Here is a 27,802-nt window from a genome sequence, read left to right as displayed (position 1 = left end):
CCTTTTGGCTTTGCCGTAGTCGGGTAAAAATGTTTCACCATCATCGGCCAATATTGTGCACGCTCGCGGTCAATTCGACAGTCGAACTCGCCAAAGAATTCACTAAAACTAGGTACAAGATGCAAAGAACGCAAATGGTTATTGGCATTGGATTATGTTAAGGTAGTATAACCCTAAGTTTTTGATAGCGTCCTGGTTACACCCTCTATAGCTCAACGGTTATAGGAGCGGACTGAAAACCGAAAGGTCGGAGGTTCAAACCCCACCCGTTGCACTATTGTCGTACCCACTCCTAGCACAAGCTTAACGCTTAGTTGGAGGGGAATGGGGAATGTTAGTCATGATTAAAATGACTAATATTCTTAAAAAAAAAAATTACCGTTCCCAGCTAAGCCGCCTGGGGGTTTCAGCGCCGCTCCTTTCTTCAGGGGTTCCACGGACTCCTTGTGTGAGCAGACGCGCCAGTCGAGATCCTGTCGAGCTGCCTGTACTGGATACTGAACCACGAGGGGTTGGTACTCTGAAAAAAAAAAGTATAAATTATTATCCTGTAATTAACCCTCGACCCAAAAAGAGGGGTGTTATAAATTTGACGTGTGTATCTGTGTATCTATCTGTGGTATCATAGCTCCTAAACTAATGAACCGATTTTAATTTAGTTTTTTTTTCTGTTTGAAAGGTGGCTTGATCGAGAGTGTTCTTAGCTATACTTAATCCAAGAAAATCGGTTCAGCCGTTTGAAAGTTATCAGCTCTTTTCTAGTTACTGTAACCTTCACTTGTCGGAGGGGTTAAATAAATTTTAAAACACTTGTATAAATTATCGTTTTTATAAATTTTAATTTTAATTTACTACGGATACGTTTTTTACACGACTACTCAAAAAAGACGTGTAATGTGTTCAGAGGTTTAATCAGTATACATTTTGAAAACATTCACTCCTTTTTTGGACAGTCGCGTAAAGTCTGGGCTCAAACACATGAATTTTACATAGAGCATCACATATTATCTCAGAGCATAACAATTTTTTATTTTCACAGTTCATTTTCACTAAATATTCCTAGACGGAATGGTGATAAGGTCATTATTCCATTAGCATATCAAATGTTAGGCTGTCACGGACAGACAGGATCGCTTAAGGCTATCGTTGTCAACGATCCCCCGTCGATTTCCTACGTATGATATTATTGTTCTTATCTCTATCTGCCCTGGTTCGTGCATTCTCGGTTCCTAGATCGGTACATTTGTGATAACCAAATTTCAAATTGCTGTGATTGGCTGAATTTACCATGTTCTTGCTGCGACAGTGAGTTTGAGCCACTAGCGGAACAATGTTAGCCGGTCAGAAATGATTGCAATTAGTCAACCTGTTTGACGTCCGTGTTCTGTTTTCGATTACAAAAAAGAAAAAATTGTTGTTGCAATCATCAATTTTAGCAAATAGTGAAAGAGAGTCGGCCAATCAGAGGTCAAAACTACCGTCACACTTTCTGTCACACTATGGCAGTAGGCATACCGAGTAATGAAAACAATTTTTCATTTTGTCTAGGTCGAAGTAGGGTTGCCACCTGGCTCTTTTTGATTTACAGGCTACACGATCAAAAATACGGGGTTAAGATTTGAAGAAATTTGAAAATTTGAAGTATTTGAAGAAATAGGCGTTGGTTCTCTCTGAAATGCATGGAAAGCCTATTTAGATATTTCAGTTTATTTGTAAGTTTTGTATTTTGTCTCTGTATGTTGCCGTGTCTTGATTGGTGAACTGTGTTTGCAATGTGGTTTTAAATAAAAGATTTATTTATTTAAATAGCTTTTAAAAACTCTTAGTGTTGTAAAGCAAAATGTTATACATTTCATGCATACAATCTTCTCATTTCAACTTAAAATTACATTTAATTCGTAATTCCACCTTCACAGTATCAATACTATGGCCGTAGCCAGGAATCGATTGCGGGAGAGGTTTTATTAGGGCCGGAACTGAATCCTGTCATGAGGAAAAAAACATTCGCTCAACTTTATGGGCTAATTACCTGGTTAGTGGAATTTCGCCTTTCAATTTGACAGTGAGATAAAATACAACAATAAAAAAGCGCGAGCGCAGTGAGCGTAAGTGTTTTTGGTTCAATACAGAAAAAATTAAAGTGAAAGGGAAACGAGTTTAGCCATAGCAAGATTTTATTTTTAAAGCTTCCTATCCATACTAATATTACGAATACGACAGTATATCTATTTGCCTATCTATTTGTTACCCTTTCACGGCCCATCTTCTTTACCAAAATTTTGGTACTTACTATTCAGAGGTAACTTGCATCCCAGACATTTTTTTTAGGCGGCTTTTTAGCCCGGAAAATCCCCCACGGAATTTTTAAAAATCTAAATTCATGCAAACGAAATTGCGGGGTTTACACCAAGTAATAGAAATTCAAAGCGCGAGTGAAGTGACCGCGAAATGTTTGATATATTTCCAAAAAAAAAAATTGGTAAGCAAATGCAAGAAATAGTGTAAGTATTATTTTAGGCTTAGGTTTTTGACGGCTTCCCAGGCGCAGTCGCCATTTCAAAATTTCTGGTCTGGTGGGAGGCTTCGGTCATGGCTAGTTATATGGTTAGTATGGCCCTAACGGCCAAGAAATTAGACTGCATCATCACTTACCACTAGAAAAGATTAAAGTCACGGGCTAGCTTGTATAAAAAAAGGCTTACATCCTCAAACCAAGCCCCGCCGCCTTGGCTACGACCATGATCAATATCGAGTGGGTTTCGGCTACGCATTGCCGCAAAAGGAAAATATTCTTTCTACTGGAAATAACGTCAGTGTTTGATTTCGCCAGCCAGCTCCTGCTGAATTTGTAAAAAACCGGCCAAGTGCGAGTCAGACCCACGCACCGAGGGTTCCGTATTCGGGTATTTTTTCCGACATTTTACTCGAGAAATCAAAAACTGTTATGCATTAAAAAAATATGCATAAAAATAAATAAAAATCTGTTTTAGAATGAACAGGTAAAGCCCTTTCATAAGATAACCCACTTGATATATGTAGTTATCTTACTTTGAAAATTGAAAATACTAATATTTGTTCATGAACACATGACAGACGGATAGAAGGACAAATGGACAGACGGACAGACGGAAAGACTGACAGACTGACAGACAACGAAGTGATCCTATAAGAGTTCTTTTTTGCTTTTGAGTTACGGAACCCTAAAAATATTTAGTTTTATTTGCCCCGTATTTTATTTTCATAATTACAGGTTTCTGTATCCTGAAATACGGGGTAACCAGTAAAATACGGGGCCTCTGGCAACCCTATTCGGAAAACACTGTCACATTCAAGTTAATGTCAAATATTTTGTTTTCAATTACAGAAAGCTGCATCAATCATTATTACAATATTTTCTTTGTTGTGATTGGCTGAATTTTTGAGTTTCAGCCAATAAACAGACTGTTTGCCAATTAAACGTCATAACAATATAAATGCCAGAAAGTTTAACCAAATAAAACAAACTTAATGAGAACCTAGTGAGAATGCAAACGGCACACAATTTATAATACATATTATGTTAGTCGTATATAATAGATATTATAGTAGTCGTTCACTTTGGTAATAGTCAGATTGTCATCAGTAAAATTGATATTGGTCGATGAATCGTAAATTATTGTTCAAATATTTTTATTATCTATTTATCTTTGAACAGAATGGAATAGAATGAAATGGAATCGAATACAATGATAAATTTTTATTCCTGTAAACTTTTAGGTAAACTTCAAAGTGTTTTTGGATGGTCAGAAAAATTTACCACTGGTTCGGAATGCCGTTCCTACGTTTTCTAGGGTTTCGTACCTCAAAATGAAAGACGGAACTCTTATAGGATCACTTTGTTGTCTATCTCTCTGTCTGTCGTGTGTGTCAAGAAAACCTCTAGGGTACTTCCCGTTGACTCAAAACCATGAAATTTGGCAGGTAACCTAACTGCGTAATTTTGGGTAGTTTTTTTAATCGATAAAGAAAGTTTGCGACATTGTTCAATAAAAAATTTGGATTCCAACTCCTCAACCCTGATGTTGCAGGGGACCTGACTACTAAAGCTAATGGGATTTAAAAAGTGTCGATTATTAATTGATATTGAAGGTATCTATACCAAGTAAACACTTTGTCGTTGATCTCAACCCTGATGCTGTAAGAAATTGCATTCCTAAATCCTGGTGATCCCTCGGGATTTGAAAAGGATCATCCGTTTAAATATTCTTACGTGATACGGAAACAAGTTGCATCCCGGGGACGGGCTATTACGGAGAGGCAACTTTTGTTCTGGGAAATGAAAGGATCGGGATTTTTAAAAACCTAAATCCACGCGAGCGAAGCTGCGGGCATTAGCTAGTTGTAAATATATTTAGAAGCTACTATAAGATAATAGATAAGGTACTTATTTCCTTATATTTTTATTGTATGGCAGCGCGCGGTTTTAAATTATAAATTGCACGTCCTGTCCTTTCTGTAATACATTTTTTTCTCAATATCTACCGCTTTATCTCATAGCAAGAGTCCGTAAGACATAATACAGTGAAAATAGGCAAAATATACAATTTTTGCAGTTTCCACGTCAGTACCTGTCGAATTTTTCTAACAGTGTAAGCAGCAGAGCTGAGTTTACCATCAAGTGTTGATATGTGGGTGTTCCATAGAAGCTTTGCATCTAACATTATACCGAGAAACACGGGGTTCTCCTTTATTTTCAACATATGATTATTTATCAATGAATTTATGTCATTTAAGGTCCTGGTATTGGGCAGTGTGAATTCAACACACTTAGATTTCTTTGCATTTGGAAGTAAATTGTTAGCAATAAATCAGAGAGTGACCTGTGATATGGCATTACATATAGTATACATTGTCAAAAATTATAATATTAAAGCTGTGCGTATTGCGTGAGGAATAGGTTGCAAGAGAGTTGCAACTTGCAGGGTTTGATGCATGCGCTATTGCCAGCAAACATGAGACATATTTTTATCTACAGGCAACGTCTGAGTAGGTAACGCATACGTCTAACGCAAGTTGAAATGTACCAGTGTATTTAGTTAGACCTATTGACAAGTTTGGAGTTGGGTGCAGTCTAAATGTGGCCCGTGTGTTCAGACTGTCAGTTTCTGTCAGTTTCACGTGTCGTCCCCCGCACTTCACCACCCCGCTTGCACAAATCGAGACAGCACGAAATTTTCAAGATTTCTGGGTGTAATTTCTGGTTTTCGTAGTTCCCACATAATTATAACAATATAAAATATATAACGATAATTTTTTTACTACATAATATTCATTAAATTTTCTAGGTCTGTGGTTTTTCCAAATTTCATTAAATTGCTTCGTTGTCTAGAAAAACGAGCACAAAGTTGGGCCTTTTTTTAAAGAAAAATACAAATCTTTGAGCCCCTGTAATTTTAAAACTACATATTTTTAGAAAAATCTAAAACACCACAGACACAGATATTAGTTTCTAGACTATGTCTGCAAAATTTCATGGACTTTGGTTGCTTAATATTCAAATGAAATGGGAACTACGATTGTATGGAGTAAGTGACGGAGACAGCCCTGTTAAATCTCATTTATAAATTCTAATTTGCTTTTCATGACGTGGCTACTTTGGAAAACATAAGATTGTAGAATACTAGTTTTTTCTTCATTTTCATTTTTAGACGAAAACCGTATTTTAATATTACAATACTTATCTGAAAGCTAATAAATTATATCTTAATTTAACATAAAACTTGGTGAAAGATTTCCATTATCAAAGATAATATATAACATATGATAATGACATATATAACATAAGATAATATATGATAATGTTTGGGGAACTTTATAAAGTCTAAACTAACGTCTAGCCCGTATTATGGCAGGCAGCTAGTATGATGTAGATATCCACTAAGAAAGGATTTTTGAACATTCAGACCCCAAAGGAGTAAACCCTAAAGGGGTTTTTTGTGTAGCCCACGCGGACAACGTCACGTGAATAAGCTAGTGTTGACACAATACCACATTGTTCTTTTGCTTTTTGGCAAGAAACCATTCTTTCTCTCGTAGATATATTTTTTTCGTTGATGTGTCGAATACCACACTGTGCGAGCTCCGTTAAAAGTAACCCTTGACCCCGTAGAACAAAAATAGACCCCAAGAATACTCTCAAATACTTCTAGATTTCTTTACGGTCTGTGTTTTTACTAGAAAGAAAATGTGTTCTTACTGAAGTATGTAATAGGTTAATAAGCCCATTTATTTGACAATATACCTAAGTAAGCAAGTACCTAGACCTACATATATTATATCAAAAAGTTCTTGTAATTTTTTTTAATGTTAAGATAAAACTTAAAGTTAACTAATGAATGTATAAAATCATACAGGAGTGGAATGGTGCCAAAACACTGATTGCACTTCCGCATTGGACAGCCAGGCTGATCCTTTGTGCAAAAATGAACCAGCCCTTCTGTCGCCAGACGAGGCAATGGTAAAATGTCTGTTAAAAATATTTTAGAACTAAGCTATCTATCATTCCCTGCCTGGTCTCAACAGAGATGAAATTCCTTTTTTTTTTCAATTTTTTTTTTATTAGGTATTTAAATTAAATATTGTTCTTTTAGTGACAAAATCGCTCAATCATAACGTTAGATACAATTTGAGTCGAATTTCATGCTATTTCAGCGAATCTGTAGACACAAATATCAAGCAAAGAAGCAAAACGTTTAATAAAGAGTTTATGAAGTTGCGACTTAGTTACAAGTCCATATTCTCAAGGTATCATCTCTTTATTGCTCCACTTTCGTATAATAAATAATTAATTGAGTCGACAGTTGTTCCTCAAGTTTCTTTAGTCTTTAACAGGGCTCTCTCCGTCACTCGTTTCATACAATCGTAGTTCCAATTTCATTTGAATATTAAGCAACCAAAGTCCATGAAATTATGCAGACATATTCTAGAAATAATATCTGTGTCTGTGGTGTTTTAGATTTTTCTAAAAATATGTAGTTTTAAAATTACAGGGGCTCAAAGATTTGTATGAAAATTTTTAAGACCGCGTAACTTTGAAACCGAATATTTTAACAGAAATCTGGAAAATCACAGACATAGATATTGGTTTCTAGAATATGTCTGCAAAATTTCATGGACTTTGGTTGCTTAATATTCAAATGAAATTGGAACTACGATTGTATGAAACGAGTGGCGGAGAGAGCCCTCTTAATAAAGAGTACGCGGATGATTGTCGTTGAGAAATTACCGGCAACTTCACGAAGCTTCATCTATCAAAGTTTATGAAAGTTTCATAACTTCTCGGAACTGTAATAAATACTCTAGGTAGAGTTACTTATAAAATTGTGACATTATTTTTATTTTCATTGTCATTGCCAGAAAGAAAGAAAGAAGAAAGCTTCGTCGGTGTGAGAGCGTTGTTTATAATGGGTCGGGACCCGCCCCGTATTCGCATCAAGTGCGAGTCAGACTCGCGCACTGAGGGTTCCGTACTCGGGTATTTTCTCCAACATTTTGCACGATAAATCAAAAACTATTATGCATAAAAATAAATAAAATCTGTTTCAGAATGTACAGGTAAAGCCTTTTCATATGATACCACACTTGGTATCATTGGTTATCTTAGTTACTTTGAAAATTGAAACATTTTTTTTAAATGATGTGACCACAAATTCGCGGTTTTCAGATTTATTCCTGTACTTGTGCTATAAGACCTACCTACCTGCCAAACATAATTCTGGGTCTACGGGAAGTACCCTATAGGTTTCTTGACAGACACGACGGACAGACGGACAGACGGACAGACGGACAGAAGGAAAGACAGACAGATAACAAAGTGATCCTATAAGGGTTCCGTTTTTCCTTTTGAGGTACGGAACCCTAAAAATAATAAAGGATTTGTCTCTGAATTTACAAATTTTATGTTTACGCTACCGCATAGCTCAACTGTTAAAGAAACGGACTGAAATCCGAATGGTCGAAGATTCAAGCCCCACCTGTTGCATTATTGTCGCATACTTCTAGCACAAGCTTTACGCTTAGTTGGAGGGAAAAGAGGAATGTTAGTCAAGAATAACATGGCTAATATTCTGTAAAAAAAATATTTTATTACATGTTTCCCAATCATAATATTCCCTTAGTGTAACACTTTTTATTTTGAGATCATGTTAAGAAAAGCGTCTTATTATGTTATGGATATAAATAGGATCCATTTATATGTATATATCGGTAAATAAGAAGTCAGAGATAAAAGTTCGTGTTAAACACGTTCGGATGAACTGGCCTACGCTACGGGTCGAATATTGATAAGGAGTTACCTTAAGAATTGATACGTGTGGAAAAAATTATGTTTTGCTATTCTCTTGAGGTACCCATGATAGAAATAGTTATTTGGCCGAATAGGTGTATCAAATCAGCAACTCTTTATCAAACTTCAAAACGCTCGCGTAATAAGGGAGCTTGTATGAAATAATAATATATAGATGTGACCTCATAAGCATTTGACGTAAACTTTAGTTTACTTCAAATGCTTTACAGTACTTTTTCAGTTTTCATCGATAATTTAAAATGGTTAGCAAACTTAAAACTAACGGATATAGATTTTACAAATTTCGAAGGCTCTCTTTGTAATAATTATTATGAAATAATTTGTTTTTGACATAGGCACCATCCCAATTCTCCAAATGAATTAATACCTACTTGTAAATAGACTTCGATATAAATATTGATTTATGAAAGTAACGGATATAGATTTTACGAATTTCGAAGGCTCTCTTTGTAATAATTATTATGAAATAATTTGTTTTTGACATAGGCACCATCCCAATTCTCCAAATGAATTAATACCTATTTGTAAATAGACTTTGATATAAATATTGATTTATGAAAGTAACAACTAACAAGTGTAAATAATTAAAAATTTAAATCACCCCCGGCAGGTCAAGGCATTCCGAAACACTGGTAAAATACTGGTCTTTTGAAGATTCAAAAGCAATTTTAAAAGTTTATTTGAATAAAAAAGTTTCTATTCTATTACAAGGTTACCTTGCATTGTTAGGTATAGGGAACGAGTTCATTAGACAGGTTCAAGTAATATAAATCAACTGGATTGAAATCAAATGGACTGGGATGAGTAAACACCTAATTGAAGAGAGTTGAGTCAATTTTCGGAGTTCAACTTTTAAGAAATTAAAATATCATTTGCAACTGGTGAAGAAAAATATCGCGAGGAAACCTGCTTGAGAGTTCTCCATAATGGTCTCAAAGGAATCTGAAACCGCACTTGGCCAGCCGGATAAAGGGACCACGGATTAAGGGTCCACAAGGGTTTAGGCCCTAAACCCTTCTCATTCTGAGAGGAGACCCGTACTCAGTAGTGGGCCAGCAACGATGGGTTCAGAAGATGAAGATGACGAATGAAGTCACGTGTCAAAACTAGTTAAATAATAAAACAAGTCATGTTATTGCTTCAAAACTTTAATACACTTGGTAAGTACCGACGTGGTGCATCTTCTCAATGAATAATATAAATAACTAGCTGATGCCCGCAGCTTCGCCCGCGTGGATTGGTCAGATCCCCTGCAGCATCAGGATTGAGGAGTTGGACTCCAAATTTTTTATGAAACAATGTCGCAAAGTTCCTCTATCGATTAAAAAAGAAATGACGCAAATCGGTTCAGAAATCTCGGAGATTTCGGTGTACATAGGTAGAAAAACACAACTCCCTTTTTAAAAGTCGGTTAAAAAAGTAGCCTATTTTACGCCCTGGTCAATCCTCTACTTGCCTGTGAAAGTCCCGTTAAAATCGGTTCAGCCGTTCCAAAGATTAGCCTTTTCAAACAGACAGACAGACAGACAGACAGACAGACAGACAGACAGACAAAAATTTTAAAAACGTGTGATTCAGTTATGGTATCGTTCAAATAACCATATGAGCTTAATATGAGGTAGTTATTTCGAAATTACAGACAGACACTCCAATTTTATTTATTAGTATAGATAATTTAACTTATTCACGCGACTTTAACTGCGTATCTTCACAAAACAATTCCATACCTCTATTTTATCCCCTTAGGGGTTGAATTTTCAAAAATCCTTTATTAGCAGATGTCTACGTCTTAATAGCTATCTGGGTAGGTGACATAGGTAGATTCTTTGTAGGAACTTCCAACATCTAGGTCTTGTGTCGCTTGTATCCAACGGCTCTCCAAAGTATAATGTATGGATATGGTATATAGATATGAGTAACAAAAAGTGAAAAATCCGTGTACAAATTGCTTCTTATGTGGAATCAGCGTTTATCCCTATCCGGGTTTTGATAGGCGCAAAAAATCAATACGAACAAATTCACGTCTGATCGCCTTTAACCCTCTTAGTGACGAAATAGCTTTCATAATAGGTATCGTGTGATTTATATGATAGGTACTAGCTGAATCCCGCGATTTCATCTACGTGGATTTTAGTTCTTATTAATCTTTGATTGACCGGGATAGAAAGAAGCCTATGTTAATCTTTAGGTTCATAACTATACTATACTACCCATTTTTTTTTCCTTACCATAAAGCTCCATTATATAATGGTAGCTTTATTCCTACTATGATCTAGCCTATGGACTAATAAGTAATTTTATTCTAGCTTAAACTTCTACTTATGAATAATTTCTAAATCTAATTTCAGTCCAATAACTGTCCTTAGTTTATTCTGATATGCTTACGGTCCACTATGTTATTGTGACCTAGATAAAAATACCTACCCATAGAAAAAATCATTTTGTTCGCTTTCGCATTTAAGAGGGCTCTCTCCGTTACTCGTTTCATACAATCGTAGTTCCAATTTCATTTGAATATTAAGCAACCAAAGTCCATGAAATTTTGCAGACATATTCTAGAAACTAATATCTATATCTGTGGTTTTCCAGATTTCTGTTGAAATATTCGGTTTCAAAGTTACGCGCTCTTAAATATTTTCATATAAATCTTTGAGCCCCTGTAATTTTAAAACTACATATTTTTAGAAAAATCTAAAACACCACAGACACAGATATTAGTTTCTAGAATATGTCTGCAAAATTTCATGGACTTTGGTTGCTTAATATTCAAATGAAATTGGAACAACGATTGTATGAAACGAGTGACGGAGAGAGCCCTGTTAAAATATAGGTATTGATTTGAATAATTTCATCCGATTTTTGTTTCTGGCTCTACTATTCACCAGCTAGACTTGTCACATAAAAATCGGTCTTCGACTAAAATTCGTTTGTCGACTAAAACGGCTTTTGCGTTAACGATCAGGCAGTAAACTTTCAGAACTAAGGTCCGATTTTTTAGGAAAATTGACCAATAATTTCTGAGCCATTGAAAAATCGGTTCTTGGAAAGAAAAGAAAGAAAAAGAAGCATAATAGCAACCTAATATAAATAGCTTAAGAAGGTAGCGTGAATTGGGGGATGAGGAAGGTGGAGGACCGTGTGCGGTGGTGCGCTCTTGGGAAGGTCTATGTCCAGCAGTGGACGCAAACAGGCTGATTGTATAAATAAGGCTGCTATCCAATTTATTTTCCATCTACATATCGATTAGGTACATACCAAAGCCTATGCGGGCTGAATTTTGTATGCTTGCTTTCAGAATTTCCTACTAAATATTTCATGATACTAACGTAACACTAACCTAGCTTAATCACGAACGATGTCGTAGGTCCAGACTACATGATATAGGTCTTGTTTCTATTAGGCTAAAGTGGCCTCCTAACTTAAATTTTGTGGGACAGTCTCGAATTTTGTGTTATTAATAACAGGACGGTATCCACGACTTCTTCCCCCTGGATTTATTGACTGTTCAGTATAATTTGATGCGTGATTTTATATTGGCACCATTGCAAATCACACAATAATAAATCTTAAGTTCTAAGGAACATGTGTAAATTAAAAAAATATAACAACTCTGACAAGTGAAGGTTACAGTAACTAGAAAAGAGCAGACAACTTTCAAACGGCTGAATCGTTTTTCTTGGATTAATATATTATAGCTCTCTCGATCAAGCTACCTTCCAAACAAGAAAAACTAAATTAAAATCGGTTCATTAGTTTAGGAGCTACGATGCCACAGACGGATACACAGATACACACGTCAAACTTATAACACCCCTCTTAAATTTTGAGATAGCGGATCTTTTTAGTCGTCTTTCAGTGTTTTTGAGATAAATAAAATAATCATTCTGATGCCAACTTATTCAGAAAATATTATTGTGCTTATAGACCCACTCTTTCGTGCGTATAAAGTATAGACCCAGCGTATAATAAGCAAATTACCTACTTAGGTACATAAAAATATGTCGAATATCATCGATTTAATTAATTCCTGTTTTTTGTTTCGCTAAGTTGGTCATCCTAGTTGGTTGGTTACTTCAGTTGGCTCGTTTAAGCCCCAATTAGAATGTCGCCGATCCCTGATGAGTTACCACTGTACATAGTTACACTAGTTAGTGATACCTACCCACAGTTAGTAACAAGATAAGTGCTAGCTAGATTCGAGACAATAATACTTACTAGTTCTACAGTCCAAGGTTATAATATCAAATACACCTCGTTCTATCCAAATACGGGGACAGTGGGATGAATTTTTTAACCCCCGACCCAAAAAGATGGGTGTTATAAGTTTGACGTGTGTATCAGTGTGTCTGTGTATCTGTGTATCTGTGTATCTGTCTGTGGCATTGTAGCGCCTAAACGAATGAACCGATTTTAATTTACTTTTTTTTGTTTGAAAGGTGGCTTGATCGAGAGTGTTCTTAGCTATAATCCAAAAAAATTGGTTCAGCCGTTTAAGAGTTATCAGCTCTTTTCTAGTTTTCTTGTAGAAAAGAAGGTTAGATAACCGTTAGGTTCATAATATTATGTCAATTGACAAATGTCAAGCTGTCAAGATGGACATCGCCTACATACATAATTATTTGTTATTTATTTGAAAATGATGTTTTGGAAAACTCAGATACTTTAGATCGTAGGCGCAGAATAGTCCAAGAAAATCGGTTCAGCCGTTTTAAAGTTATCAGGTCTTTTCGGTCTTTACTAGTTACTGTAACCTTCACTTGTCGGGGGTGTTATAAATTTTTTAATATAATTTATTCAATGCCTGCTGTCCCCATTAACGGGGACACGGCTAATGGGGATAGCGGGACTCGCCTTAGGAATCATACCAGAGTACCAGTGATCTTCTTCGTTCTAGCATCACTGGCAATGCTGGAACGAGGTGAGTATCCAAGTCAATTGCTCGAAGACCTTGTGCGTGAATACCCACGCCATACTAGGCTCTACTCTGCATATATTCGTTGTAAGTACGTTGAAGGAATCATACCAGCTGAGTACCAGTGAATCAGTCCTATCTTCAAAGTAATACTGGATCGTAGCGAGTTTCATATTCAACTGCTAGCTGATTTCTCGGTTGATGAAGGATATTCGGGTACTCGTACATACTCACGGAGATCCAAGACCTGCAAATATATACTTAGGAATCATACCTGAGTACCAGTGAATCAGTCCTATCTTCAAAGTAATACTGGATCGTAGCGAGTTTCATATTCAACTGCTAGCTGATTTCTCGGTTGATGAAGGATATTCGGGTACTCGTACATACTCACGGAGACCCAAGACCTGCAAATATATACTTAGGAATCATACCTGAGTACCAGTGAATCGGTCCTATCTTCACTGGCAATGCTCGAGCGAGGTGAGCTTCCAAGTCGACTGCTGGCTGATTTGCGTCTCAGCTCATGAGGATCAGGCTCGTCTTTGTTGATGAAGGATATCCGAGGAGCATGCGCACGGAGGCCGCAGACCTTATGCGTTGATACCCCACGACATAACAACTGGCTCTGGCTTAAATCTGGAACAAGGAATAATACTCGTTAGGGATAGCTATTGAACTGAAAAGAGTGGGTGGAGTCTATGTCAAGTCAGTTGGTATTTTAGGAAAATTACTGTCCCAGCTCGATGTTCTTTGAAAAATAAAAGAAATCAATCTTTATTATGGAGTTAGAGGGAAAGAGAGAGTCTCAAATAGCTTATGTCACTCGTTGATCCGTTGCTCCGTTGTGACGTGATTAAAGAACAAACCCAGGCACACTCTCGCATTTAATATAATATGGATAGCGATAGCCTCGAGGAAGGCTATCCAATTTGTCATACAAATATTTATCGCTGACGTTAACATTTTCAAATCACAACGTCCCTACAGAATGGTACGCAATTTAAGTCGCAAAAATAAACAAAACCCTCAAGAAAGTGTAAACAACTTTGAAGTGTTTACTTGCTAAACGTCAATCAGGCCATTTCGGTAATCAATAAACGAAGTATTGTTCTAAACTAAACAAATATTTACCGAATGCCAATACGGAGGAAGACGGGAATTGGAAAGCGGGTTTACGAGGAATTCCCGTATAGCGCTTCCACTTATTGGTATTGTTTGACCGCACCTCTTTTATTATTTGCTTACTCAGGGAAATTGGTGAAACAAAGCTACTCCTTAGTTTTGATAACTTCCTGACATTAGCTGACGATAACCTTGTGGTTAAGCGTTCGGCCTGTTTTTCGGAGGGCCCGGAGTTTTGTCCGGGGTTCCATTCCAGGTACATTTAACTTTCGGGGCTATGTGTCTTAGGAATTAAATGTCAGTTGCTTTATCGTAAGGAGACCTGCATGCCTGAGAGTTCTCTATAATATTCTCAATGGTGTATGAAGTCTGCCAATTCGCACTTCGTATGGTGGACTAGACCTAAGCCTTTCTCATTTTCTTGGGCAGGCGCCAATCCTCGTAGATGTCAATTAGCATAATCGACTTCACTGAAGCTCTCGGTAACCTATACCGATTAAAACCTCCTGCCTTCTCTGACCGTCCTTCCCAGTACTGCAATGCACAAATCTCTCTGAAAGGAGCTATCCAGCCAGGCTTCTTTTGCCTAGGCCGTTCGTCTCTCACATGTTGTCTCATTATTGAAGCACTTTTGAACCCTTATTCCACCCCTCTTCGCTGTTCAGCATCTGTGGCATCCAACTGTCTTTGAGAAGAGGTTCTCCGTCTTCCTCGACAATGGACCTATCTAGCTGAATTGTAGTGCCCCAGATATAAATACTCGTCGGACTTTCTCTGTGTTGGTGTTAGCTGGCGGGCGTGCTCTGCCTTTTTGGAGTGTTTTTTTTTTGTTAAAACTGACTGAAAAGCGCTCTAAAGGGGTACCGTGCGTATGTCGGCGAGTGCCAGCACAGACGGGGTCCATACTTGAATAGTTTAACTAACTTGTTACAAATAACTACAAACGTGACATTGGCTAATCTTTGTAAAGCCAGACGAGAGATAAAAAAAAAATACTCGTCTACAATTTTGAGTGCAGAGCTCTTCACAATTAGGTACTGGATGGGACGGGACATGAGCATTACACATGATATACGGAAAAAAAGACAAATAAATTGACGAAAACTGTAGGTAAAACAACGGCTATAATTTTACACGTTGTCGAGTTATCAAGTGCTTGTCTTGAGTTACGCCTCAAGTAACGGGTGTCATACGCAGATGATAGCAAGAAAGCTCTTAGCGGGCGATTAAATATTTAAAACAATGTGCCTACTTACTTAACGTTCCAGTAGGGAATTTTGGGCTTATAAGAAGATTGAGGGTTAATTTTATAAGTGGTTAGTTTGGATGAGATTCCTAGCGCAGTGGTGAGATCTATCCATATAAATACTTATTACTAGCTGATGCCCGCAGCTTCGCCCGCGTGGATTGGTCAGATCCCCTGCAGCATCAGGATTGAGGAGTTGGATTTTTTTATGAAACAATGTCGCAAAGTTCCTCTATCGATTAAAAAAGTAATGACGCAAATCAGTTCAGAAATCTCGGAGATTTCGGTGTACATAGGTAGAAAAACACAACTCCCTTTTTGAAAGTCGGTTAAAAAAGTAGCCTATGTTACTCCCTGGTCAATTCTCTACTTGTCTGTGAAAATCCCGTCAAAATCGGTTGAGCCGTTCCCAAGATTAGCCTTTTCAAACAGACAGACAGACAGACAAAAATTTTAAAAACGTGTGATTCAGTTATAGTATCGTTCAAATAACCATATGACCTTAATATGCGGTAGTTATTTCGAAATTACAGACAGACACTCCAATTTTATTTATTAGTATAGATATAGATTGTATAGATAAAAGGGACTGATATAATACCTATACGATACGTTTTATGATTTATCCCGGCAGTCAAAAAGTTTCCACGGGATTTTTAAGACCCAGGTAGACGAAGTCGCGAACATTATCTAGTAGATAAAATTATTTCTCTGTAAATGTTCCTACGAAGTTGAGGCGAGTCAGTCAGTTTATCTAAATGCAATACAAAACTATCTTATAGCTATTTCCCCATTTTAGCTTTTTCCCCACATTTTCTCGACATTTTCTATTACCCGACACGTGATAAATGATTAAAGGCTTCTCGGGAAAAACCCGTAAGGTCCTTAAATTGCTGACTGCGATCAGTCTACCGTGTTCCACGTCAAATAACACAGTGATTAAGTTGGAAGAAAATCACACATTTTACGTGCGAAAGGATGAGAAATTACAGAAAAAGCCCTGATATTTGCGGGGCAACCTTTGCGGAAATTACTAGAGTGGTGTTTCATTACTTTCATTACATTGATTTATTTTCGTATTTACTTACTAGAATTTTTTCTGTGACGTGTTTTTTTTTCTTACCATAAAGCTCCATTAAATTATGGCAGCTTTATTGCTACTACTATCTAGCCGTGAGACGTGTGGCTTGGTTGTGACAGCGGATATTAATCGATTGCGATTGTTAAGCAACTTTGACCCAAGTTGGTATCTGGATGGGTCTGGACTTTAGAGACCCATCCAGACTATAGACTAATTCGGGAGGTCGTGGGTTCGATCCTGGGCACGTGCCCTCTTTGGAGCTACATATTATCACTTGCTTTAACGGTGAAGGAAAACATCGTAAGGAAACTTGCATGCCTGAGAGTTCTCATAATGTTCTCAAAAGTGTAAACACTGCCAATCCATACTGGGCCAGCGTGGCGGGCTATGACCTAAGCCGTTCTCATTCTGAGAAGAGACCTGTACTTAGTAGTGGGCCGGTGATGGGTTGATCATGATGATTGATAGGTACGCTAAGCGGTTATACCTTATGCCACAGTCTGAAGATAATAAAGTTCAGCCCCCGCTTTATCTTTGAAGGGATGATTCTTTGATTGAAGGGGAGACTAAACATTATCTTGAAGACCCTGTAATATAATATTTTTGAGATTTATTTTATTTGGTGGAGTTTGCGGTGATACTGGGTAATTTACAGTAATTGAGTTATGAGAATGATGCTTATTTTATTCTGAGAAATTGCTTAAGGTCTGGACAGACGCTAAGGGCAACGGCATGGCAACGTTTTCTAAAAGAATACCTTTGAGTAGAGTAGGTATACCTATATTTACCGTTCGGTAGAGATTTCTAATCTGTAATAGAGCATACGGAGGATTTCTATATTTTATCGTTCGCTGGTATAACAGGCGTTTAGTGTGACGTCCTATCGTACTTCCCACCCCCTTTGGACTTTGTGTCTGTGCAATGTCTTTATTGTGAAAAAGAATAAAGGATCTTGAACTTGAATGGGAGAGGCTCGAGGCATAGCTGTGGGTACTCTTCTGTTAATAATTCGGGTAATGAGCAGTGCGCCTCAAACAGACATGAGAAGGACGCGCCTCGCTATAGTCCGAAACGTTAGAAAAATCGTTTGAGTTAGTCAAAAATTCAAATTATTATTTTTTAAACTTGTAGCTCCCATAATCTGATTACTAAACAAGACCCGCGTCGAATGATACCAAAAATATTAGCTGCATGACCGCGCTGAACAGCCTAGCTGATTCTTTGCACGAAACTTTAGCTCTTCTGACAATGGAGAATGTGGAATAAATGGTGGTGTTTCTCGTAAATATTTTGTAGCAATAATCTACTCCTCTAATAACTAACTCCATGGCCGCAGAGTAGGTATCTAAGACAAACTGAAGAACTAAGTATGTCTCTTGTCAATAGTCATTGAGAGGCAATCTATTTGGGTCCCTTAACGGATTTAGCCATTTTTAACCCCCGACCCAAAAAGAGGGGTGTTATAAGTTTGACGTGTGTATCTGTGTATCTGTCTGTGGCATCGTAGCTCCTAGACTATTGAACCGATTTTAATTTAGTTTTTTTTGTTTGAAAGGTGGCTTGATCGAGAGTGTTCTTAGTTATAATCCAAGAAAATCGGTTCAGCCGTTTAAAAGTTATCAATCAGTTCTTTTCTAGTTACTGTAATCTTCACTTGTCGGGGGTGTTTTAAATTTTTAATTTACACTTGTAGCTGTAGCTTTTCGTCTTGAAGAAGAACTGTTGAACGGTTGCGTTGCCGTAGGTGTATGTGTAAGTTGTGTGGCTGGGTCTACTGCGGCGGACATCCGCTGGTGGAGTAACGAGGCGTTCTCAGTCCCTCGTGCTCCGTCACCACCAGTGGTATGGAACTTCGTGAGATTTTTAGCCGGTAGGAGTCCAACACAACCATTGTTCTTTCCCGTGGCCGATGAAAAAGGTGTCTGCCTATATCACCTGACTACCTACTTACGATCTAACCAACAACACGTGCGTCCAACAGGACATTTTCCTATTGGCAGCTAAGTACGATCTCCTTTAAATGCAAAACACGGAAGTTCTATATAAACTTGCAAAATGCATCTCTTACACAACTAAAACAGGACTAACAAGGTTCCGTACTTGAGATTGCGTAATTCTGTCGAATCAGATCAAAGTTTCCAATTCAAATATACTCGTAACTTGATCCAAAGATAGTTATCGAGATATTGAGAGAGACCCTCTCATAAACTACTTGATAAAACCTTTTCGTCAAGTCGTGAAATTGTTTTATTGGCCGCGCAAGTGTCACAAACGATTTTATACTATTCCAAAGCCAAATTTTTTAAATGTTTTAACTTACTTCGCCTGTTCGCCTTCGCCTAATCTTTAAAAAAGAGCCTCAATCATTATCATCATTATCATTATCAAATCATTATCAACTGATAGACGTCCAGGGCTGGATATAAGTCTCTTTCAGGGACGGATTTCCACAAACCACGGTCTTGCGCCGCCTAAATCTAGCGGCTCCCTGCACTAGTTTGATATTATATCGTCTGTCCACCTAGTGGGGGTCTTGTAACACTGTGCTTTTCGGTGTGAGGGTGCTATTCTAGCACCTTGGGACCCCAACATCTATCGGTTTTTTCAAACTAAGTATGTGCCCTGTCCATTGCCATTTTAGGTTCACAACCCGTTGAGCTATGTTGGTTAATCTGGTTCTCCTACGGATCTCCTCATTTCTAATTTGATCACGTAGAGAAACTCCAAGCTATCTCTCTCCATAGCTCGCTGAGTGACTCTGAGTTTTATATATGACCTGACAAATGCAGTCGCGATAATAATTATAATATACCTACCCGCTCGTCGCTGCTCTGTTTTTAACCGACTTCAAAAAAAGCAGAAGGTTCTCAATTCGTCGGAATCTTTTTATTTGTCTGTTCAGCTCTGCTTCAGTTCGGTGGAAATACCCACCTCTTTTCACATTTCAGCAATTTACACTCCGTTCATCTCCACTTCAGTGAAAACGCACCCTTAAACTGCTGATAAGACCAATGTAAGTTTTGTCACAGACCAAAATTTTACAAGATTTTTTATAATGATGCCTTATTCAGCTTTTTTATCTGTATTAGCCTAACTAGTCACTCCCACTTATATAATAATATAATACATTCATCAGTTTTAATTTGTGCTGTCTGTTACTTTTTCTTTTTTATCCAGGATAAATTATAAATAATGAGTGTTTTAAATATAATATCGTCCTCACAAATCTTTTATCAAATAATAAAATGATGAATCTTCATCCACGTCTTGTTATTAATGCCACAGTTTCTAAATTTTACGATGTAATAAATTAGACTGTCAGGGTATCAGGTTTGTGGCAGCAACAGATTTTATTAAAGAGAAGAGATAGATTCTATTCTATTTGTGTAAATATAATATTTTATGGAAAATTAATAGATTTAGGATTGGAATGAAAAACAAAGTCGCAATTAACACGTCTTTATTTAAACTTTTTTGAACTCCTTGATGGATTTCACCATCAGTTTGAGAGCTCTTCAGTGTCTCGCCGGCTTCAATAAATCTTTTTAACCCCCGACCCAAAAAGAGGGGTGTTATAAGTTTGATGTATCTTTGTATCTGTCTGTGGCATCGTAGCTCCTAAACTAATAAACCGATTTTAATTTAGTTTTTTTTTTTTTGTTTGAAAGGTGGCTTGATGGAGAGTGATCTTAGCTATAATCCAAGAAAATCGGTTCAGCCGTTTGAAAGTTATCAGGTCTTTTCTAGTTACTGAAACCTTCACTTGTCGTGGGTGTTATAAATTTTTAATTTACACTTGTTTCCGAACAGTCTTTGCATAAGTATCATAATCCATACTAATAATGTTGTTTCTTTCTGTTCGCTAGCTTTAATAGTAGAATTGGATAGATTTTATTCAAATAAACTTTTACGAGTGCTTTTGAAAAAGTTGTCAAAATAATCTACCACTGGTTCGGAATGCCGTTCCTACCGAGAAGAACCAGTAAGAAACTCGGCGGTTGCTCTTTTCACGGCCCAGCCGTAATATAACCGATTTTAACGTTTGGTACAGAGATGGCTTGCAAACCGGAGAAGGACATAATATCCTTTATTACAAAGATAAAATCAAAGAGTTCCCATGGGATTTTTAAAAAGGTACCTAAATCCACGCAAACCACACGGGGATCATCTAGAAGATAAAAATATGGTGTATGACATCGATGGGTGTAATAGGGAGATGTTAAAATAAATTTAATTTAGATAATTTCACGATGAAGCTTTGCATAACACCCACAATAATAGAAGATAAGCTTCTCGTACGAAGCCAGGACGAATTATCTAGTAAAGGAATAAATCATTTTGCCAAAATTCTATTTTGAGCAAGGCATCCGCGCCATCCAAGCCGTTTCGACAGAGCGGCACAATTTAATGAATTCTCTTCTAAAGAAAATTCCAATCAACCGCACCGAGGAATCTACAGTCCACACTTTTTCATTTTATAAAGAACTTGGCGAAAAGGTTGCTTTCCATTGTACTAGACCGACGCGATAGATTATAACGTTCTGAATTGAAATAATGGCGCAATAATAATAAATAAAATTAATGATAATTCAAATCTTGCACTTTATTATCCATACTATAATATTATAAATGCGAAAGTGCGTCTGTCTGTCTGTCTGCTACGCTTTCACAGCTCAACCACTGAACCGATTTTAATGAAATTTTGTACAGACTTAGGATACATTCCGGGGAAGGACATAGGCTACTTTTTATCCCGGAAAAACAATCAGTTCCCGCGGGATTCCTAAATACTCGTCCGCTTGATCGATTTATAGGTGCCGAGATAGCTTGCGTCCCTGCAATTGACATAGGCAACTATTTATCCCGGAAAATCAAACAGTTCCCACGGGATCTTTAAAAAACTAAATCCACGCGGACGAAGTCGCGGGCATCCTCTAGTATATTATATATATGTTGCGATTAGCGTATCTTCTGATGCTTAGACCTCCTCCACGTGTGTTTTGTGTTTTATTTTGTGTTTTATCACCCATAGTGTCAACTAGGGTTTGTAGGGGTTTGTAGGGGTTGCGTTTGTAGGTACATTAAATGGCAAAAATGTAATTAATACATTTTGTTTATTTTCGATTTTATATCAATATTTAGAAAATTTCGTCTTCTTACAAAGAATAATAATAATAGCAACGAAAGTCATTTATTAAATACTAGCCGATGCCCGCGACTTCACCCGCGTGGATTTAGGTTTTGAAATCCCGTGGGAACTCTTTGATTTTCCGGGATAAAAAGTAGCCTATGTGCTAATCCAGGATATTATCTATTTCCATTCCAAATTTCAGCCAAATCCGTCCTGTAGTTTTTGCGTGAAGGAGTAACAAACATACACACACACACACACACACACAAAAACTTTCGCCTGTATAATATTAGTGTGATTAAACTTAGGGGGATCATACGTTATCACTGAGCCATGATCATGCGCTGATTATCTTGAATACCGCCTACAGCTACGTATAAATACATAAAAGTTGTGATTCCTACAGTTGCGTTTCATCCAGATTTTAAATCAACCAATCCAACAAAATGCAAGTATTAGCGTTATCTTCAGGCTTTCAAATATTGGACTACATTGAGCTTAGCCTGGTTAACGGTTAGTTTTAGCTCAGTATTTACAGTTGTAAGACGTAAAATGGAAAGTGGTTGCCGTGACGTTGAAAGCTAAAACATTGGAAACACGCTCCATATCAGGACTGACATTGCCCGGTACATTGGCTTCAGCTGGAAGATAGATGAACATCTCACACCCGACTATAAATAAAAGTAATTGTATTCGCGCGGTTGAACGAATAGGCATATAACTGCCTGTAAGAACAAAGATAAATACAGATCCCTCCCTACATAACCCTCCTTTGGGATTCGCCGCAGTCGAGTAAAATAAAAATATGGCAGTTTATTGAGCCCATACCTCTAATGGGTTTAAAGGATAGGTTACGGTATCGTACTGATAAGCTAAATCGCTTGGTGGTATGGTGTTGGTGTTGATGGTGGGTTCCGGTATCCACAGCTGAAGCCTATTTTAAATTAGACTCTCTGGTCAGAAACGCTTCAGGTAGACCAGTTTTGAAATAATTATATGCCTAAATTGACACAGCCGGGAGTTGAATCCAGGGTATTCTTTTTAAGGGTACATCGCTGCACCAGAGAGGTGGTTAAGTGAATAAGGTCATATTATTTGAGTCAATAAGCTAATGTAGGTTAGTCCTAAGTGAGCTAGGACCATTACTCAAAAAAGAAAAAGTACCAAACTGAATATTGCCCATGAAATATTACACAATAAAAATATTTTAATATCGTATAGCGTCACAATAATTCATCATCCACTTTGCCCGTAAGATGGAATACTGTTAGTCTACGATGACATATTTTTTTACAAACGCCCACGCGTTGTTTGAAAAGGATCCATGTTGATTTTGGATAGGCTAAAATTTGTAATATTCTACCAGAGGCCAGAGGGAAATTTTATTTCTAACTTTACCTGCAAGTTTGTGTACTTTTACTTTTCCTTCGACTTCTATCTCATGCATCATGAATGAGATACCTACAAGCTAAGGTAAGATGCAACGCGATGGATGGAGGAGATGGATATACCTATTTGGTATTGAGAAACAAATAAAGCTGTTATTTGGCTTCCTTTCAGTAGAATCTGGATTTTCAAATAGTGGTAAAGTATTAGAATTGTAAACTCAATACCTATTGCATCCTCTTTCAACTTAGGGCGGTGAGTTTTACTTGAATGCGTCAAAGCCAAAAGGAAGGGTTGTGATTTTAGCAGTCTATGAATGTATGTAAGTATTAATGTATGTTCCACTGTACAAGCCAAATACTGAACCGATATTGATGAATGAGGTGTTAATCGGTATTCATTTTTAGGGTCCAAGTGAAGTGACAAGTTTATGCTACATTTTATATGAACAAAACCAATATGGCGAATGTTACATCCGAAAAAGTAAAGGCCTTTGAGAACATTATAGATAATTCTCTGGTGTAAATTTCCACACGAGGTATCGTAGTATATCGTAGTATAAGTATTTTAATTGCTTAAAACACACAATATAACTCAAAAAGTTAGAGTGTAGGTATTCTGACATCTCTTCCACTTGTGAGGTGCTGAAATTTTGTACCTAGGAAAGTAATTCAACTCACTTTATTTACATTCGGTACTAAAATTTCGTAGATGTTTTGTAGAATATACGTGTACGTGTAAACCTAATTTCTAGCTGCCAAATAAAATATTGCCTTCAGCAATGTTTCATATTAGGAGTTAGAAGTTATTTGCACACATTTCAATTTATATTATACTTACTCTCAAGGGACTGTACAGAGACAGTGAAATAATATATCGTCTACAAATAACATGTGAAATTTTGCTGAAGTGTAATACTTTCATTCATTATAAAGTCTGAATTAAGTTTTCCTACTTAGGTATATTTGATGAATGACTTTCTATTCTACGACAAAGTAAAGAAGTTATCAGATTTTGCATAGTAACTTTTTGGAAAAATCTACTTTTTTTAATGTATGTTTCGCTGGCAACCCTCCGACATTGTTATCGAAGACTTTGAATAGCTTATACGGCATTTTTTAACCTTATTCTTTTCAGATGGTCATGAAACAGGTTCTTTTTTGTACTGTGGTCATGATTTCTACGCCTTAGCCTTAGTTTTTAACTTATATTAAACTTACAGAATCCATTTATTGTAAAACTTTATATTTTTGGGTAGTTTTTTCAAAATTTACAAAAGCTGCTTTTTAAAATATGCCCAGTAGCTCATGCGTCATCGCTGATGTCGGCTTCAGTATGATTCTTCAAAACAGACAATATTATGTTGTGGTATATACGCGCAATCGATTTAAAAAGTTTAAAAATACACGTATCCTTTTAACGTTTTATTATTATTTCCTTATACAGGGTAATAAAACACGCTAGTCCTTGTCGTAAATAAGGACGGTTCGTTTATCCTTATACTGCTGATGCGACCCCCATAAAAGGATTTGTACGGATACCTATGATGTAGACCGGATTCATATTAAATAGGTGTTTTATTATATTACTAGCCTTTACCTTTAATAGCAACAAATTTTGGTTGTATGGACTAAGAGCCAGCGAGGACCAGACAGTCGTCATTTTATAAAAGCTGAAAATTTCTCTGCGTATCGTCCCTAACACAGGCGAAAAAAACCAATAGGTAGGTTCTACTCCTTAAGACCTTTTTTATTAAGAAAGAATATTAGTCATGCTTATATTGGCGTCACTCAGAAAAGCAGGTATTATTTAAATATTTTTATCGAATTATTGGAATGTCCTCTCCAAAACCAACACAAAAAAACACTAGTTCAATGTGTAAGGTTATCCGAGAGTTATAATCTGAACAAACTAATGCCAAAATAAATAATTTAATTAGAGCGTGATTGCTATCACAACATCTAATTATTCAGTTCACAATCCAAATACCGAAAATATGCGATATCGCTCCGAATCTCGGAAGGAGACTGAACTAAAACCTTCAAAACACCCGTATTTATGCAAGTTCAATCTTGTCGGCCTCCTAGTAACAGATTGTATGACATCGAATGAGCCAAATATCGATTTTACCAAACTACCTTCATCAGCTAAATTAATAATTTTATATTATTTTTGACAACTCAAATCAACTTTTTATAAATAACCTTACAGTTCGGCCGTCCTGAATTTAACACGCCCTCGTGTTTCTAAATAATCTTGTCATGTCAGTCGCGGGCTTCCTTGCCCTAAGTCAAATCCAAATCATGGGCTATCCTGCCCTCCGTCAAATCATTAAAACCTACCCTTGAACTGCCGAACTCTCAGTTTTAATATCAAGTCAACAATAAATCCAAACGACTAACTTCTCATTCGATGTATACAAAATCTGAACCACTCATTGCAAATTACTTTCCAATTCACAAAAGACAAAATTATTAAAAAAAAACTAAAAATTTTAATCACCAAATCAAACTCAGTAAAAATTTTAATCAAATGTGGGTTGTTTACAAAAAGATACCAAAGCGAAATTAAGACAACGTGAGACACGTCCCGCTTCTGAATTATTGGCGTCACTCAGAAAAGCAGGTATTATTTAAATATTTTTATCGAATTATTGGAATGTCCTCTCCAAAACCAACACAAAAAAACACTAGTTCAATGTGTAAGGTTATCCGAGAGTTATAATCTGAACAAACTAATGCCAAAATAAATAATTTAATTAGAGCGTGATTGCTATCACAACATCTAATTATTCAGTTCACAATCCAAATACCGAAAATATGCGATATCGCTCCGAATCTCGGAAGGAGACTGAACTAAAACCTTCAAAACACCCGTATTTATGCAAGTTCAATCTTGTCGGCCTCCTAGTAACAGATTGTATGACATCGAATGAGCCAAATATCGATTTTACCAAACTACCTTCATCAGCTAAATTAATAATTTTATATTATTTTTGACAACTCAAATCAACTTTTTATAAATAACCTTACACTTATCATGACTAATACTCCCCTTACCCCTCTAATTAAGCGTAAAGCTTGTGCCAGGAGTGGGTACGACAATAGTGCAACGGGTGGGGTTTGAACCGCGAACCTTTCGGAATTCAGTCCGCTCCTCAACCGTTGAGCTATCGAGGCTCTTTATATTATGTATTTGCATTGGGACGCCAGGACTGGAGAGACCAGTGGATTTATCTTAGGACTAAACTTCAATAATTATAATACATTCAAATACAAAATAAATGCGTGACTATATTATTAATTTATTTACTCTAGCATTTGCTTTGTCTTATTTTGCCCTAATGGCGAAATAGGATAATTCATTAAAAGAATAATATTTTTTGATATACATGGGTTTTGAGGTGCATGATTATCGTCAAGCAAGTCCTGTACTTAAAAAAAAAAGTTATACAAGTAATTTCCCATCGGATCTTATCGCTTCACCCACGTACCGGACGTCCTGTAAAACATAGAGCTCCTTTTATTACCCCGACGTTGTCAAACGTCCAGTGTCCAGTGCAAAACATTTAATTCCATCCCGCGGAACAGGGTTAATTTCACCCTTGACCGAGGGTCACCTTTAAATGACAACGTTTTATTATTTTACTTCTTAATCCAAACTAATATTATAAATGCGAAAGTGTGTCTGTCTGTCTGTCTGTCTGCTACCTTTTCACGTCTCAACAGTTTAACCGATTTTGACGAAATTTGGTACAGGGTTAGCTTATATCCCGGGGACGGACATAGACTTTTTATCCTGGAAAATCAAAGAGTTCCCACGGGATTCCCAAATACCCATTCGCTTAACCGGTTTGTATGAAAGGTACCGAGGTAGCTTGCGCCCCTGTAATTGGCATAGGCATTTTATCCCGGAAAATCAAACAGTTCCCACGGGATCTTTAAAAACAAAATTCACGCGGACGAAGTCGCGGGCATCCTCTAGTTTCGATATAAAACACTAAGGTGTGCCCACACCTACCTGTTCACCAATAGTGGTCTTTTCTCGTATCAAACTTAGTATGAATGGATATTTCAGCTATAACATAAGAGCCCGAACATCCGATTATGCCAAAGATCGGCGTAGCGATCTGCAGTTTGGTCTCTACATTTTTTTAGGGTTTCTTAGGTATGGTTCTTAGGTATAGTTACAAGTACTTAGGTATAGTTTTGTTCAGCCCATTTGTATGTGTGTCACACATAATATTTAAAAATAAACTAATAAATTGTTTTGGACAGTTATATATAGAAATCCGTTACCACTTGGCAAGTATAAGGCACACAGAGAGGGATGATTTGCATTATCTATGGATTCATTTATAGAATTCCTGTGCCTTCAAAAGCACTTGTAAAAGTTAATTTGAATAAAAATCTATTCTATTCCACTCTTATTTTTCTCATATATTTTTCGTTTTGTTTGAACGATCATACTTTTTAAGTAACCAATGGGAAGAACGATTACGTTGATCTACTGATATGGATTACTAGCCGATGCCCGCGACTTCGCCCGCGTGGATTTGGGTTTTTCGAAATCCCGTG

At 36.9% G+C, this 27,802-nt stretch overlaps 1 protein-coding gene and 1 long non-coding RNA gene across 3 annotated transcripts in view; one reads left to right on the top strand and one right to left on the bottom strand.

Moving 5' to 3' along the window:
- The window catches only part of LOC123872037 (ankyrin repeat and fibronectin type-III domain-containing protein 1), a 217,487-nt gene that overhangs the window by 90,957 nt on the left and 98,728 nt on the right, over positions 1-27,802 (bottom strand). For both annotated transcript variants that reach the window (XM_045916157.1, XM_045916160.1), the window contains exons 4-5: positions 13,691-13,895; positions 380-520 (exon numbers count right to left, since the gene is read on the bottom strand). In XM_045916157.1, the coding sequence (XP_045772113.1) occupies positions 380-520; positions 13,691-13,895 (346 nt within the window). The remainder of the gene's footprint in view (positions 1-379; positions 521-13,690; positions 13,896-27,802) is intronic.
- LOC123872048 lies at positions 393-13,400 on the top strand. Its single transcript, XR_006797404.1, has 3 exons — positions 393-515; positions 5,015-5,019; positions 13,371-13,400. It is a non-coding gene; the product is annotated as an uncharacterized LOC123872048 (long non-coding RNA).

The sequence above is a fragment of the Maniola jurtina genome, chromosome 14 (genome assembly GCF_905333055.1).
Source record: "Maniola jurtina chromosome 14, ilManJurt1.1, whole genome shotgun sequence".
NCBI lineage: Eukaryota > Metazoa > Arthropoda > Insecta > Lepidoptera > Nymphalidae > Maniola > Maniola jurtina.
This window is presented reverse-complemented; position numbering and strand designations above follow the sequence as displayed.